The 16,184-nt window shown below is 31.4% G+C and overlaps 1 protein-coding gene across 1 annotated transcript; it reads right to left on the bottom strand.

Moving 5' to 3' along the window:
- Positions 1 to 11,318: 11,318 nt before the first annotated feature.
- LOC107947860 (uncharacterized) lies at positions 11,319 to 11,927 on the bottom strand. The gene is made up of 2 exons (XM_016882367.1): positions 11,804 to 11,927; positions 11,319 to 11,695 (listed from the first exon to the last, which is right to left on the bottom strand). The coding sequence occupies exons 1-2, from the start codon at positions 11,925 to 11,927 to the stop codon at positions 11,319 to 11,321; spliced, it is 501 nt and encodes a 166-aa protein (XP_016737856.1).
- Positions 11,928 to 16,184: the final 4,257 nt, after the last annotated feature.

Here is a 16,184-nt window from a genome sequence, read left to right as displayed (position 1 = left end):
AGAAAGCATTTGGTCATTATTTACACACACTGGAATTTAAGACAAAGTTATAGACAGAAAATTCTCTGAAGAGATTATTCCCAAAAAATTCTAGAGATATTGTTCTGATTTTTAACTTGACCCAAAATTTTAGAGAAATTACAAAATTACCCCACTAGTAATTTTGTGAAAAATTTTCTAATTCGAAGCGAGCCCACACTTGACAGACGTGAGCTTAAGGAAAGCGGAGAAGACTACTCAGTCGAAGCGCTCATCCTAGACGAATTGAAAATGTACAATTTTGATTAAGTGATCATTACTTTAGACATTACAACCAAGATCTTGTTTTAGAAAAAAATTTAAAACTCTGGTTTTCCCTAAATTTATTTTCCGCTCCATTTTTCCAAACCCGCTTTACCAACAATTACCCGTTTCTATAGACATCGTCATCAATCTAGTTGTTTGTATATATATGCTTCTTTCTTGAGAAATTCATATAAACGAGTCAGAATAGAGACTCCTCTGTCACTAACCTACAACAATTTTAAGCTACAGACTCAGACATCCTTCCTGAACTAGCAGCAACAACTGCTTAAAAACATAAATTCACTATTACAATTCTTATATATACAATTTTACTTATCATTTCATTTGTTGAAAACCTCATGCAAAACCTTTCTCACAACTTACTATTCAAATAACTCTTACAATCTTACTTTTTTAGAACTTAACATGCAGAGCTAAAATACTTCCCCGAAGATGGAATAACCACTGATTAAACCCAGAATTATAACTTCTAGCTTAATGAGGAAGAGATCATTTGATTTATGAAGAAGAATCAGAAAACAACATTTAAGGAAGAGGAAGAGCATCTTTTAGAATCTCTTTCAAAACCCATCTCACACATATATATGTGACCGAACCTACGTAGTGGAAATTAACAAGTGTCACACGTTTCAGAATTTGATTTCATTATGGTCTAGAGTTTCCGAGAGAAACATAAATAAGTACCCTACATTACAATTATCAGGTTAAGCTATCCAGTTGTTTTCTAACCAGCTTACTTATAATATAACTAGCACAGCACTCTAGACAGAAAAGGCATACTATACATTTAGTGATAACTAGTACCATACTTACTTTTTATCATTTAACACAAACTTCTCCTTAATATAGCAGAATATCATGAAATGGATTCGTTACTTACTTATGTGGCAGTTACTATACGTTCTCACATATACGCCACCATAAGAAATTTGACAAATTACACTTCGTCAGATAAACTATTTTACTACTATACGCCAAAACCTTAGACTTGCTAGACCTGGGTGTTACAACATGTATCTGTAACTTAGGTATCCATCCACCCTAATCTCCCATGATCTCTTGATTATATCCTTACATGTCTGGTCTGTTAACCACATAGCTTCAAATTTATAAAGGCATGGTTTAAACCTATTTCTTTTGTTCGAGTCAACAATTAAGATACCATGATCAGAATGCGAAATGGGGAGGATAGTATTATTTGTTCACAAGTATCTTTCCAGCTAGGTTGGGTTACACAATGCTCTATACAACTTCTCCCAAATGGCTTCTTGCCTTGTTCTATTATATGTCCATGAATAGTAGCATCCTTGATTTGGTAAATTTCCCAAATTTTAAATATTAATTCAAAATAAAATTTATTTTTAAAATAGATATCTTAAATATTTTTTTTATAGATAATATTTTTTTTTAAATGCAAATGAATAATTTTTAAATATTAGGTGAATTCTTAAACATGCCTAATGTAGATTAAACTGATATTTTACAAAAATATAATTAATACATTGTCTTTTAGTTTAATAAAAATAAAATATTAGATATATAATTTTAAAATATTGATTAAATAAATTATAACCAATGCATACAAGTTCCATATTCTTTAAAACAAGTTATAAGTTCCATATTCATGATATTAAAATAGTGACATAATATTTCCACAATATTAACTATTTCCATTTATAGCGTTGATGTTAAAGAGTATTAAAGACGATTTAGGTTTTGAGCATTAAAATTGAAATTAAAATAATAGAGTTGGTAGTGGTACTAAATTTTTCATAACCTTAAAAGACATCTTTTCCTCATTATTTATTTAAAGTGATTATTTCCACCAATTTTTTTTTTTTTTTTGCCATCCGAAAATCAATATTAGCAGAAAGAAAAATGATAATAACAAGGCAAATTAATGAGAGAAAGGACCATGAATCATTATCACCATTTATTAAATTACAATAACTTTATTTTTTTTACACTTGAATCCCTCCTCCTAAATTATGATATTTTTTTCTTTACATATTTAAATGTATGTATAAACACATTAGTATTTTGAGATTTTATATTTAAGTCTCACAATATTAATTTATTTTTATTAATTATTATTGTAACTTCTCGTGGAAATTATAATTAAGAAATATGGTTGGAGCACAATAGTATAATCTTTATTAAGAGAAAATGCAATTAAAGAAAAATGAATTTTATTAAGGTAATGTCAAAATTTGTTTGGAGTTGCAGTTAAAATTGTTATATTATATTTAGGTAATACAAATATTTTCTCTAAATATTTTATTATTTAAAAATTACTAAAATAGTTTTTTTAAATTATTATATCAATTATTAAATTTACCATCTAGTACATATCAAGTTGATTGCAATTTAAGACAATGATTCATTAATTTGGCTTGTTGCTTTTTGCTCATATTGATCTACACTTCCGAAGAAATTGAATTAGTGATTTCACCCTCTCTCAACTAACTTACTAGTATCCTTTTAAAACGCTGCCACATGTTATTAAACTATATTTTAAAAATAAAACATGAATTTTTTTTAACTCACTCGTATAATAAAATTTAACTTTTCCATTAATGTTGTTATTAGATTATTATAAATCACATTATAATTGCTGTCACACTCTAAAATAGGGCCTAGAAATTTTGAGGGTAAAATGAGAATTTTGATTCTAGTGGGCTTGGGAATTTCGTAACGTGGTAAACCGTAAATGCTTTTCGTCTATGGCTTTTTGAAAATCAAATCAAATTTTAAAAATATTGCTGAAAAGACTTTCAATTTTGAAATGAGGACTAGTTTGTAAAAGGGGCTAAATTTTGAGTGTTTATAAGGCAATTGAACTAAATTTTAAAATCAACCTAATATCTTTCCCCCACCTACAGGTTTCACGATAGTTTTCCCCATTGCTTTGTTTTGTCGTCCCTTGCTCTTCGAAGCATCTCCCATTCGATTTTATTTTTCAAACCTTAATTCCTTTGATTTCTATTATCATCCAATCAATAAACCTCCATAGAATTTTAAGAAAAACACCTAAAAACACCATAGATTTCTCCATTGTTTAACTTTTGAGTTTTTCAATTTTTTTTATCAAACACTCGATTCTTCGTCAACTAAGGTAATAAATTATTTTCTTATTAGTTTTAGATGTTATCTAGTCTTTTAAACTGAGTTTTTAGCCATTAAATCACATGTTTTGAATAAAAGCTGAAAATTGGATCGTTAATGGTGGATTTCGAGATTTTGAGTAAAAACGTGGTTTCAAAGTATTTTTAATTATTTTTATATGAATAGAAGATTTCTAAACTAAGTTTAAAGTTTCATTAAAGATTTCTTGAGATTTAATGAATTTTCGTGAAACTTGTCATAACATGTTGAAATTTTTGATACCATGAATTGGGTAGTTTTGTGTAGTTTAAAGGTTGGGAATCTATCGTAGATGAATAATTAGATGAATAGAATCAGCTTTAGGCAAAAACATTAAGTATAGACCGAAATAATTGAGTTTCAAGTTTGCTATGTTGAAGGTTTCGGTTTCAAGAGAATCTAGCTTAGACTTGTGTTTTTGCTTAATTTAAGAGAATCTTTGACTATGTGTTTATTGTGCTTGTTATGTGATTTACTTGATGAAGCTTTGGAATCTTTAAAACCTCTTACGAGTTAAAGAAAAGCTAGTTTGAGCTTTCAGCATCTAAGCAAAAGTGTGAGCGGTGAGTGTTTGGAATCAGTGCTTGTAGACACGATTCATTGTGTTAATTGGGAATTTAGAAGTAGCCTAAACCCCTACTCTAAATTTTGAGTGTAAGCTTTCTCATACTCTTAATTTAATATGTGATTGTGTGTTGTGAAATTGTGGATTAAAATGTGATACCATGACATGTGAAATATGCTTATGATGGCTATTGTGAAAAAGTTGATTGTGGGCATGTTATACGTGCCAAATGACAGTGATTATGTTATGCTTATAATGTGAATTTGTAGTCAAAAAGTGCAAAAAATGATAAGTAATATGTATGTTTAATAACGAATATTTTGTCCTTGTGATCTTTAAAACCGTTGGGTATAGTTGGCATGCCATAGGATTGTGAGTACTCACCTTTGTGTTGTTTTTTTAAGGCCCGGGATAGATTTGGAGAGATAAGGGAATGTGAGCTAAGCTCCATTCACTGGGACATGTTTGGTATGTTAGAGAGTGTTAGCTATATGCTACACTTTTGGCATATCTACAAGTCATTTGTTGTATTGGAGATCCTTGTATCTGATGAATGGTGATAGAGTCCACTTTTATGTTTCATAGCTTAAGTGCCAAATTATCATAAAATATGAATATGTGTAAAGTGATATATTCTTAAATGAGTATGTGATTACTATTTAAATGAATCAATGAATAATGCATGAATAAGTAATATGACACTAAAGTTTGAAATGTTGTAATTGTGCTATATGGTTGTTTCGACAATGCATGATGACATGTTTGCTATGATGTTTTGTGATGTGATCTCGTATCCGTGGTTGATTATGAGTTGCAAATGTTCTCGATTGAAAATTAAGAAGTATTGAGTCAAGTTCTAGGTAAGGAAAAAAAAACAGAGATAGTTGGTTGAAACAAATGAATGTTTTGTTGGTAGGAAAATGAATAGGATAAGTTCGGTTTAAGGTTGAAGAAAGAACCAATATTATAGGACAATATTGACCCTTTTCTTATAACAACACTTAAGATGGATAGGGCAAAGATAACTTGACTGTGACCCACTATCTATAATGAGATAGGAACCAATTGGAATAGGGTGAACGCCATACTTCGAAAAAGTGATAAGTTCAAAGAGAATCAGATTGACGCCACATGAGGTACTTGATAAGTCAATTTGAGTCAAGAAAGAACAAAGAGATTTAAACACTCACAATAGTTATAAAATTCATCAAAAGTTCTTTCTACATGTTTCAAGCCTGGTATTTATAGGCTCACAAAATACCAGTCGAATAGGCATGGATTACAATCAGATTTAATAAGCTAAATGCCTATTGAATTGTCCAACTCATCCTTTGAAGACTTCTAGATGTGGAAGACGCCAACAGCCATGTCTATTTGCAATCTCAATCAGCTAATTCATTTGACTTTAGAAATGAACTGAATGTGCATGGAGCTGATTGGTCAAAATGGTGTGAACATGTATAGATGCTACTTTGGAAACCCGAATGGACATGTAGCTCTTTATGGCTGCTTGTGGTGCATGAAGAGTCTTCAAATGTGAACAACAAAAATTGAACAGTCCCTCAGGTGTGAACATGGAAGCCAATCGGTTAATCAAGTGTGAAAGCACTTGATGCTTTGCTGAACACGAAATGGCTCTTGGGAGATTGTGTTCAGCTCCTAAATTGTGCCATACGAGCAGCTTGAAGGAAGCTTCCTAGCAGTTGCCAATGTGAACAACCTATTACACATTAAAGAAACGGTTAAATGCCATATTAAACAAAGTTTGACACACTTGTAATTTGTAGGAAATTAAACAAACATTAAAGATGTCAGAATTTAAACACACTTAAAAACATGTATTAAAGATGTCCAAACTATGACATAATTAAATACTCTTATTAATGATATTTAGATTATGACATAATTAAAACTCATATTAATGATGTTCAAATTATGACATAATTAAATAATCAAACTAAATTAACTAAAATCGAATTTAAATCTTTATTTCAGCAACCGAATTCAACAAGTTGAAAAATTAAAGTTTAGCTTGGAACAAATTGCATGGGACGCATGGAGTGCATGAGCAAGCTTGATTAATGAATCTCGCAATAGCTTCTCCCCAAACTCGATCAATGAGGCCTGAAATAGCTTCCTTAAACCTCTTGGCTCGAGCATGAGTGATTGGCCCCATTGGCAGTTCAATTGGATCACAAGTTGTTTTGGTTTTGTCCTTGACCATGATCGCATCATTTTGGATGTTTTCATAGCTTATTTGCTCTTAGGATTTATGGACTCGAATGTTGGTATATTGATTACCTGCTCGGACATGTTTTTGATGATTGAACTATTATGAGGTAATATGGTAGATTTATGGACTCGTATCCGACGCCGAAATAGGGTTACGGAGCATTACCGAGCTTACAACTTAAACAATCATACATTTCATAATCAATTATCATTCAAATAAAAAATCATTCAAATACGTTCATACAGTCCCTAATACGAGACCTAAAGGCCCCAAATAGACATTAAAAGTGGTTCGGGACTAAATCGAGTACTCAAGAAATTTTTAAAAAAATATTATTATTTTTTCACAATGCAGGGGACACACACCCATGTGGTAAGGCCGTGTGTCTCACACGGCCAAGAGACACGCCTGTTTCTCAAGCCATATGGATATTTGAAATGGGGACACACGATCGTGTCCTAGCCCGTGTCTGACCCTATGTAACTCATTGACTTGGGTCACACGGCCAACCACACGCTCGTGTGCCAGGATGTGTACCCTTCGAAATGGCCTTACAGGCCCATGTGCCAGGCCGTGTACCCTTCGAAATGGCCTTACATGACCATGTGCTAGGCCGTGTGAAGCTACTGACTTGATTTCTATATAAGTATTAGGGGACACACGGCCGTGTCACCTGGCCGTGTGTCACATACGGCTGAGACACACGACCGTGTCTCTGCTCGTGTGGACAAAAATAGGTCATAGCTACATGGCGCTGCTTACACAAGCTGTAAAGTAACCGCAACACATGCCAAAAACTCAACCATCGGTAGGGCGTACGAGACCAATACTTAAAACACGGTAACCCCTAATGACATGTCATTTGTATCCTATCTATTCCTAAGGTTCAACCGAGATCCAATCTATAAGTCATCGAATCTTCATCGAGTATTTCTGCAGAGTCATATCATTACAATTATAATAATAAAGGATTTAAAACACACATAATTTAATGCTTATTAACATACGAACTTACCTCAAATTAGTACAAAAAAATCGACTGTTCAATCCACTACTTTATCTTTGCCTCAATCTAATTCCAAACGTGGCTTTTCTTGATCTAAATAATCAAATTTAACTAATTTAATTCTCAATCCATTCAATTTAATCCAAAATTCATGTTATGGTAAAATTATTATTTTTCCCCTATACTTTTAACTTCTTTACAATTTAGTCCTTAGGCTCGTAAAATAAATTTTATGCAATTTTCCCCCTAACCAAGCCTAGCTGAATTTCATATACATCCATACCAGCCCATACATTTCACAATTTCACACATTTAACACAATTTTTACCTTTCTCAATTCAACCCCTAATTGGCAATTTCATTAAAAATCCATTTAACAAAAGTTGTTTAATTAACAACAAAGACTCATATTTTTCCATTAAACTTCAAAAAAAACTAGAATTCTCTCATGGAAAAACCCTAGAATTTCAACCATTTTGCAAATTAATCCTCTACTTAGCTAGGTTAAGCAACAACGATTCCAAAAATATAAAAATAAAAAAAATGAACACCAAAATCACTTACATGCAATGAATTTTCTTAAGCAAAAATTTCAAGCTTCCAAGGCTCCTCTATGCTAAAATTTTCGGTTGGTATATGTGTGAGGAAGATGAGTGTTTTGTTTTATTTTATTTTTATCTTTAATTAACTAATTACCTAATTACCTTTACCTAACTTTAAAATTTTCAAAAATACCATGCCATACACATCCACTATCTCAATTAGTGGTCTAATTACCAAATAAGGACCTCCGCTTTAAAGTTCTATAGCTATTTAACACCTTTTGCTAATAGAACCCAACTTTCACACTTTATGCGATTTAGTCTATTTTCACAAATTGAGCATACAAACGGTAAAATTTCTTAACGAAATTTTACACCATAATTCTAACATGCTGTAGATATTAAAATAATATTAAAATAAATTTTTTGACCTCGAATTTGTGGTCCCAAAACCACTGTTCTGATTTCACTGAAAACGGGTCGTTACAACTATTGTCGTTTTGACAATTGTTTGATGAGGTAAAAGTTGCATGTTGAATAGTTATTAGTTAGAATGGATTATATGGCTTAAACTGTTATATTTTTGTTGTATGGAGCAAGGGTATCGATATTTGGGTTTTAAAATCGGTACCTCAATGATTTTCGAATGTGTAGGAAGTCAGTAGAGTAAATTTGTATCAATACCATATCACGAGTATCGATACTCTAGGTAATAAAATTGATACCTTTTAAACCGTATTGATATTTTTTAGGGTTTTAATTTTTAAGTGAAAAATAGAATGTTGTTTTAGTGTCGATTTTTCAAGCGGTATCGGTACCATCTAAGGAAATTATCGATACCATTGAATGAGTATCAATACCTACGTGAATAACTCAAAAATTTTTGTTTAATGGTTTAAAAGCATGTTTGGCTCTTGTTTTGGGTTCGCTTGATGAATGTTTAGCATGTTTTAATGGTGATAAGAATATTTATGACTTAAAATTTCTACAAATGCTAAAATGGAAGATGTTTGCTTAATAATGAGATCATCTATATTGTGTATGATGTGTGACGGTGGTGTGACATCCTAATATTCGGGCTCGACAACTGGTTTGGGTATAAGGTGTTACAATTGCTTAACTTTCAAAGTTGCTAGATCTACAAAATTAACCAACCTCTAAGATTTAATTATGAATTTACCCCATGAAATGGATCTCACGATAACTATCAGATATGAAATGGATCGATCTGTCCTCCTATAAAAGCTTGTTGGACCAGGTCAAAGACACTGCTCCCACAATATCTCAGTTCACTTGGTAGAACTTGGCATGAAAACCGTCTACTTCCAAAGCCTTAAAGGGTGCCATGCTAAAAGTTGAATGACGGACCTCATATATTGTAACCTCTGCATCTAGACTAGCAAATTGAGGGTCTTATGATTTTGGAAACCGCCCCTTGACCGAGTAATTTCCAATCGACTAAGCCTCTACCATATACAACTTTGTGAAATACTCTGTGTCGTGTTTCTTAAGGGTTTCCTCATCATAAAACTATTAAGAATCATCTATTCTCAGTGCCGCAATTTTGTTTTGCTTTCGTGGCTTCAAGGTTCAACTATGGAAAAACCTCGTATTCATGTCCCCACTAGAAAGCCATTGACTTCTCGACTTTTGGAACCACAATAATTTCTCTTGACTTAGAATAGTCTCAACTTCAAGCCTTAACTCAGCTTCCCTCGATCCGAGTCTCATAGAGTTGCATTGTTCTAACGCCTTTTGAACACGCTCTAGCTCTCGCATGGTCCTCCTTTTTCGAGCAAACATATTTCCAAAGATAGTTTTGTTCCGCGCTTGAACAACTCAAGAAAACTTATCCAAGTTAGTTGCAACATTAGAGTCAGGATTCTAAGACTATTTAACCACGTCCCTAAACTTTGGATGTGATAACTAAACTACTAAGAAACAGAAAGGTCTCTCACCTCTCTCAAACCTATCTGGATTTATCGAGACCAAAATAGGTCGATGGTCAAACTTCAGCTTATGCAAATGATGAACTATTGTGTTAGGTACAAAAGATTGCCAACGATCATTACACAAATACCGGGCAAGTCTCTTAAAGAGATTACCTCCATTCCATGTGAACAATAATCCTTGAAACCCCAAATCATGAAGACCATTCTAGAAAACAAAATTTCTGAAGTGACTACAACTTGCTTACCTTGTTCCAAAACCAGCTTTCCTTTCTTCAGTATCTAAAATGGTGTTAAAATCCCCTGCTAATATCCAAGGATCATCAACATCAATAGCAATATCATCTAAATTGTTCCATAGATGGGCCTTCACTCCTCACTCTAGACTTGCATAAATGACAGTACAAAGAAAAGTGCAACGACTAACAACATGGCTAATACGAAAATGAACAAATTGCAGATGAGCCTTGAGAATTTCAACTCGATATCATCATTCCAAAATAAGAAAGACCACTTACGAAACCCAACGCTTCAACTTTGAATGAGTTCTCAAAACCAAGTTTCACAATAACAACATCAGCTTTATCCCCACTTATCCTAGTTTCAAAAAGGGAGACAAAATCTGGAGAAAAAAAAACTCACTTTTGTATTCTTTTAGAAAACTATGAAACCAGGGGTGACCACGCCCCTAACAATTCTAGAAAAATAGTTGTAAATCAGAATTCATCATCAACATAAAAAAATTAGAGAGAGTTTAATACCGAAACATTCAAGCCGATTCGGCATCCACCAAAGTCACATTCTCTGAATCTTGCTATCCATCCACAAAATCAATCATCTCCATAGCGTTCATGACCTATTTACTAAGCCATTGGAGAACATCCTCAACCACTAAAGCAATTGGGAGAGATAGGGTCGTGTTAGTCGTGGGTAAATCTGGCTCCTAACTCGTGTGTCAGACCAGTGCTCTCACTAATGATGCCATTCAGACACTGCACAAAACCTCCCTCCAAATTGCAAGCTGTGAAAGGGACCAATTTTCTATTGCAGACGAAATCACTGACTTACCCATAAATCTCACCACCATATTCTTTTTTTATTATTTAGTGGTGGCCCAACCACTTTAAAATGAACTTGGCCCAAGTATTTATCCTTATTAATCAACCCTATCCTAGACCCATCATCAAAGGGGTTAGTCGCAAACCTAGAGAATGACCCACTGAAATTATTGGATGGTTTGAGTATCTTTGGCTTAGGCTTTAGACCGTTCATAACTAAAACTCCCTTCCTTTTATGCTTCTCAAGCCCATTCTTTGTACTAAAATTCTTTATCGGTCCAACAATTTTTCTAGCCTCCTTTGCCACCTCCTCACTACTCCTAATCAATCGGCTTGAATCCTGTCCCCCCTTAATGTCGTTGATAACTCGAGAAACTCCCAAATTTTTGTTTCTAAATATCTCGCCAAGGATTCTAAATCTGGATCCACTAGTCGCACCACTCTTCAATCCTCCAACCACGCCATTCTCCAAACCACTGCTAGTTTTCTTGACCATATAAGCCTTCCGCCGCTATCTATGCTTGACAATCATCCAATGACCGAAGCATTCTTCCTACACTTGCCCCTATAGTCTCAGTTCCACACCTCGTGATTTTTCCTCCCCCCTCTAGTGTTGTTTCCTGGCTTGACTTGTGTGGACATTCTTCCTGGGAATGCCCAAACCTTCCACAATCGAGGCAAACCATGGGTAAGGATTCATATTCAACCCTCTGTAATTTCCCATCAATTATGATTTTTGAGACAAGCGATTTCCCCAACTCCACATACACAGTCAATCTCGCAAATTGCCCTTTACAACTATTGTCAGTATTCCAATCAATCTTTGCAACTATACCAGTTATACTCCCAATGAACTTCAAAAGGCTTTTGGTGCACATTCCTTCCGGTAGCCCTGGTAACCTAATCTAAACCATTAAATGTTTAGGATGACATTGGTCTGACGAGAAGGTTGGCATCCACTATTGCACAGTGAGATAATGTCCAAAGATCGTCCAGGGACCCCCGGACAAAGCATTAAGGTACTCCTCCTCCTCTTGAAATTTGACTGAAAAGTAATTGTTTTCCAAGTCAATAATTTGCAATGGAAACTTCGTTTTCCAGATTGCTTTCAATTTCCCACACATTGTGATATAAAAAATCCTTCTACCCAATAACTTCACGATAACTATCCGAGCCTTGGGTTTTGCAATGAATTGATGTACTCTTTTAGATCCATCAACTATTTCTAATTTAGCATCTCCTTATTGTAGATCGAAGTCTTCGTCCTTCTAATGATTCATTGTTCCAACCGTAGTACCCATTAACTTTTCTTTCCACGTCACAAAAGATGTGTTAATAGCATCCACTTTCATGCCTTTGTCATCCACCGCGGGATTGTCAAGATCTGGCGGCTTTGTCTACCGGCATTGTACCTTCTTGAGTGAGTGTCTTATGCCCTCTCCTGGAGACGTTAACATTTTTTTTTCAAACCTAAAAACACAGAGTCATAACTTAATTCTTAAAGTTCCATATTCATGATAATAAGATAGTGACATAATATTTCCACAATATTAACTATTTTCATTTATAGCGTTGATGTTAAAGAGAATTAAATATGAAGCATTAAAATTGAAATTAAAATAATAGAGTTGGTAGTGGTACAAAATGCATGTGCCTTCAATTTTTCATAATCTTAAAGACATCTTTTCCTTATTATTTATTTAAATTAATTATTTCCACCATTTTATATTAACAAAAAGAACAATAATAATAACAAGGCTAATTAATGAGAAAAAGGATCATGAATCATAATCACCATTTATTAAGTTACAATAACTTTTTTTTTTTTGGAGACTTAAAAACTAAAACCCATTGTTTTATTTGAATCCCTACTCCTAAATCATGATATGTTTACTTTACATATTTAAATGTATGTATATACACATTAGTATTTTGAGATTTTATATTTAAGTCTCACAAGATTCATTTATTTTTATTAATTATTATTGTAACTTCTCATAGAAATTATAATTAAGAAATATGATTGAAGCACAATAGTATAAACTTTATTAAGAGAAAATGCAATTAAAGAAAAATGAATTTTATTAAGGTAATACGGAGTTGTAGTTAAAGTTGTTATATGATATTTAGGTAATACAAATTCAATATTTAATATTTTTTAATTATTATATCAAATATTATTAATTTTCCCATCAAGTACATATACAGTTGATTGCAATTTAAGACAATGATTCATATATTTGGTTTGTTGCCTTTTGCTCGTATTGATCTACTCTTTCGAAGAAGTTGAATTAGTGATTTCACCCTCCCTCAACTAACCTATTAGTATTCTTTTCAAAGACTATCACATGTGGGATATGAAACTCACTCGTACAATATAATTTAACTATTCCACTAATGTTGCTACTATATTATTATATATCACATTATAATGGCTTAACTTTCAGACTTGCTACATACCTCAGGGATTTAATTATGAATTTACCCATTCCATAAAATATTAATTTTGAAGCCAAAGCAGGATTTATGCTTTTCGAAGAAATTTGAATATTAACTTATATTTTTCCAAATTTATTTTTTGGTTTCAAAACGCAAATCTATCTCTTTTAATATTATTTTAATTTTTTATAACAAGTATGTATTTTTTTTATTTTAAAATCTAACACGAGTGAATTTAAGAAAATAATTTTAACATTGTTAACCATCCGAAATTTTCCAAATTAAAAAACTAAAGGGACAAAATTCCAAATACAAAGAGTATAGAGAGGTGGAACATGCTTTAACCTATATCTAAATGAGTCAAAATATAAAATATATATTTAATGTATATGTTTAATTTTTATAAGATAAAAAAGGTGATTAAGTGTGTAAATATCCTCTCATTTAAGTAGAATCTAAAGCGTAATTTATTTCCCAAGCTTTCATCTTTTCTAAATATAATTTAAGATTTAAATCACAATTGTATTTAAAAAAAATCCTCCAATTTTACTTAATTGATTTAATTAATTAGAGTAAGTTTGAGATGATTTATGCATAATTAAAAACTATATTAATTTCTGTTAATATTTTTGCAAATAAAATATTTGAAAAATCAGGAGTAAAGTTGTATGATTAAAAATAATTACCCTTCAATAATTGGTGAAAAAATTAAAAAAGGAAAACAATGTCAGAGGTGGCAGTGGCAGGATTTGACGCTGTCTACTGTAGTGAAAACTCATTTATTTGGCTCTTCTTGCTTCAGCATCATAAAAATTAAACAAAAAGTAAGAATATTATATTTAATTTATTACTGTTGAAAATATAGATTGATTGCTAAAAAAAAAACATATGATACCCACGTTATCCAGCCATCCCCCAAGATTAGAAATTAAAAATCCAAAGCAAACTGGAGTTTTTTTTTTATTTTATTTAATTTTTTAAAAATGATATTTCTGAAATGATGCCCTGACTTCACCTATTTTTTGTTTTTTGTTTTATACAAATCTCCTCGATTTAGATCCTATTCCAGTGATACCTTCCATTATTTATAATATTAATCATATTCTTTTTCCATTTTAATTTGAAGTTATAGTCAACCAAGCAATATTTCAAGAATTCTTGAAATTCCAGTAGCATTTCATCAAATATTTCATCTATTACATATTATTATTTTTAAATATATTTTAATATGTTGGTTTTAAATCACAACTTATTACAATGAATTATAAACGTGTGGACTTTCTAATAAATTTTGAACTATTATTAGTTAATTGATATATAAAAATTATTAATTATATGATATTAAGTAAATTAGTCACTCTTAAATAATTTGTAGTAAATTAGTCTTGCTAATTTCAAAAGTGAGCAACTAAGGATAATTATTCAACGACAATATTTTTTTTTGTAAATTATATATAACTTTGATTGGTATAATAACATATTTAGCCCTCAATGTTTATATATTCTATGCAAATGTTGATAAAATATTTAAATGTTGTTGGTTAAATTTGTTAAATAGGGGCCAAATTGATAGAACGTGTAAATATTGCGAGCTAAATTTGTTAAATCAAGATCAAATTGATAAAATGTGTAAAATTTAAGTGTTAAATTTGTCATTATATCAATATGTACAACTGACAAAAAAACATTAACGTCGCGACTAATTATCCTTCGTTGCTCACCTTTAAAATTGACAAAAATTAAATTGTTTCATTTTTAGAGGACCAATTTATTAATATCAAAATTGAGAGAAACCAAATAAATCCTTTTATTTAAAAAATCAAGTTTGATTTTGTTTTTTTTTATTAAGTATATCTTTAAATAGAAAAAAAAAGTCTACACATCCATCACCAAATGAAATTCACTTCATTCTAAAAGTAAAATATTCAAAAGCCCATAAACGAAGTTAAGAAAATTTTCATGCTTATTTTGTGTGTGATTAGAGTATTTTTTATATCCGTTTTAGGTTTATAAATATTAATTCTTTTGAGAGTTGTAATTGTTTCTCTCAATAATATCATCTTTAAGATTTAAACTTAAATTCTCTCCTAATGATAGCAACAGAGCAGAGTAGGACGGATTTTTTATTTTCACGATTTCGACCTAATACTCTACCGTCATGCCCCAACCCCAATCTTAAAAGAATTAATCCACCCTAGACTCGAAAATTAATTTTATATTCCATCTTGATACGACTCAAATTCAAACTTTTTTTAAAAAAATTTTGATTAATTAATTTTTAAAAAATTGGCGTCACTTCTAATTGAATTTGATGTATTCTGCTTTTTCTTTTTTTCACATTGAGGTTTATTATTTGAACTATTATGATTTACAACAAAGACCATGCTTGGGATGATTGGGATGATCAAGTAATATATATATATAAAAAAAAAACAAAAATGAGATGTAGACTTGGAAATATAAATTAAAAATAGAGGGAAAGAAAGTAGTACGAAATGTGAATAATTGTGATAAATGATGTTAATAGTAATAAATTGTAAAGCTTTTTTAACTTAATTAATGTTAAATATATAAGAGGGAAATTTTATAAATATTTTAAAGCGGGGTAATTTCACACTAAACTCAACATCAATTTGAAACCTGATTTAAAAAAAAAAAAAAAACCGAGCCTATTGGGTCAAATTAGTTCAGAATCCATTGATTTCTAAGTGTTTCTGTCATCCTTATTTTCTCCTTTAAGGATAATGTGCCTTACCAATCATTAATTACAATCTAAAAAGCAAAATAATAATAATCTTTCTTTAAATTTATTTAAACTAATAGCAGGGAAGATACCAAGATGTAGGTAAAAGCTTTGATCTCTCATATTGCATATAAATTGTTTTAATAAAATTATAATATAATATAATGATAATTTCTTTTCAAAATTTTAATTTGATTCC

This window comes from Gossypium hirsutum, chromosome D04 (assembly GCF_007990345.1).
Source record: "Gossypium hirsutum isolate 1008001.06 chromosome D04, Gossypium_hirsutum_v2.1, whole genome shotgun sequence".
Taxonomy (NCBI): Eukaryota; Viridiplantae; Streptophyta; class Magnoliopsida; order Malvales; family Malvaceae; genus Gossypium; species Gossypium hirsutum.
This window is presented reverse-complemented; position numbering and strand designations above follow the sequence as displayed.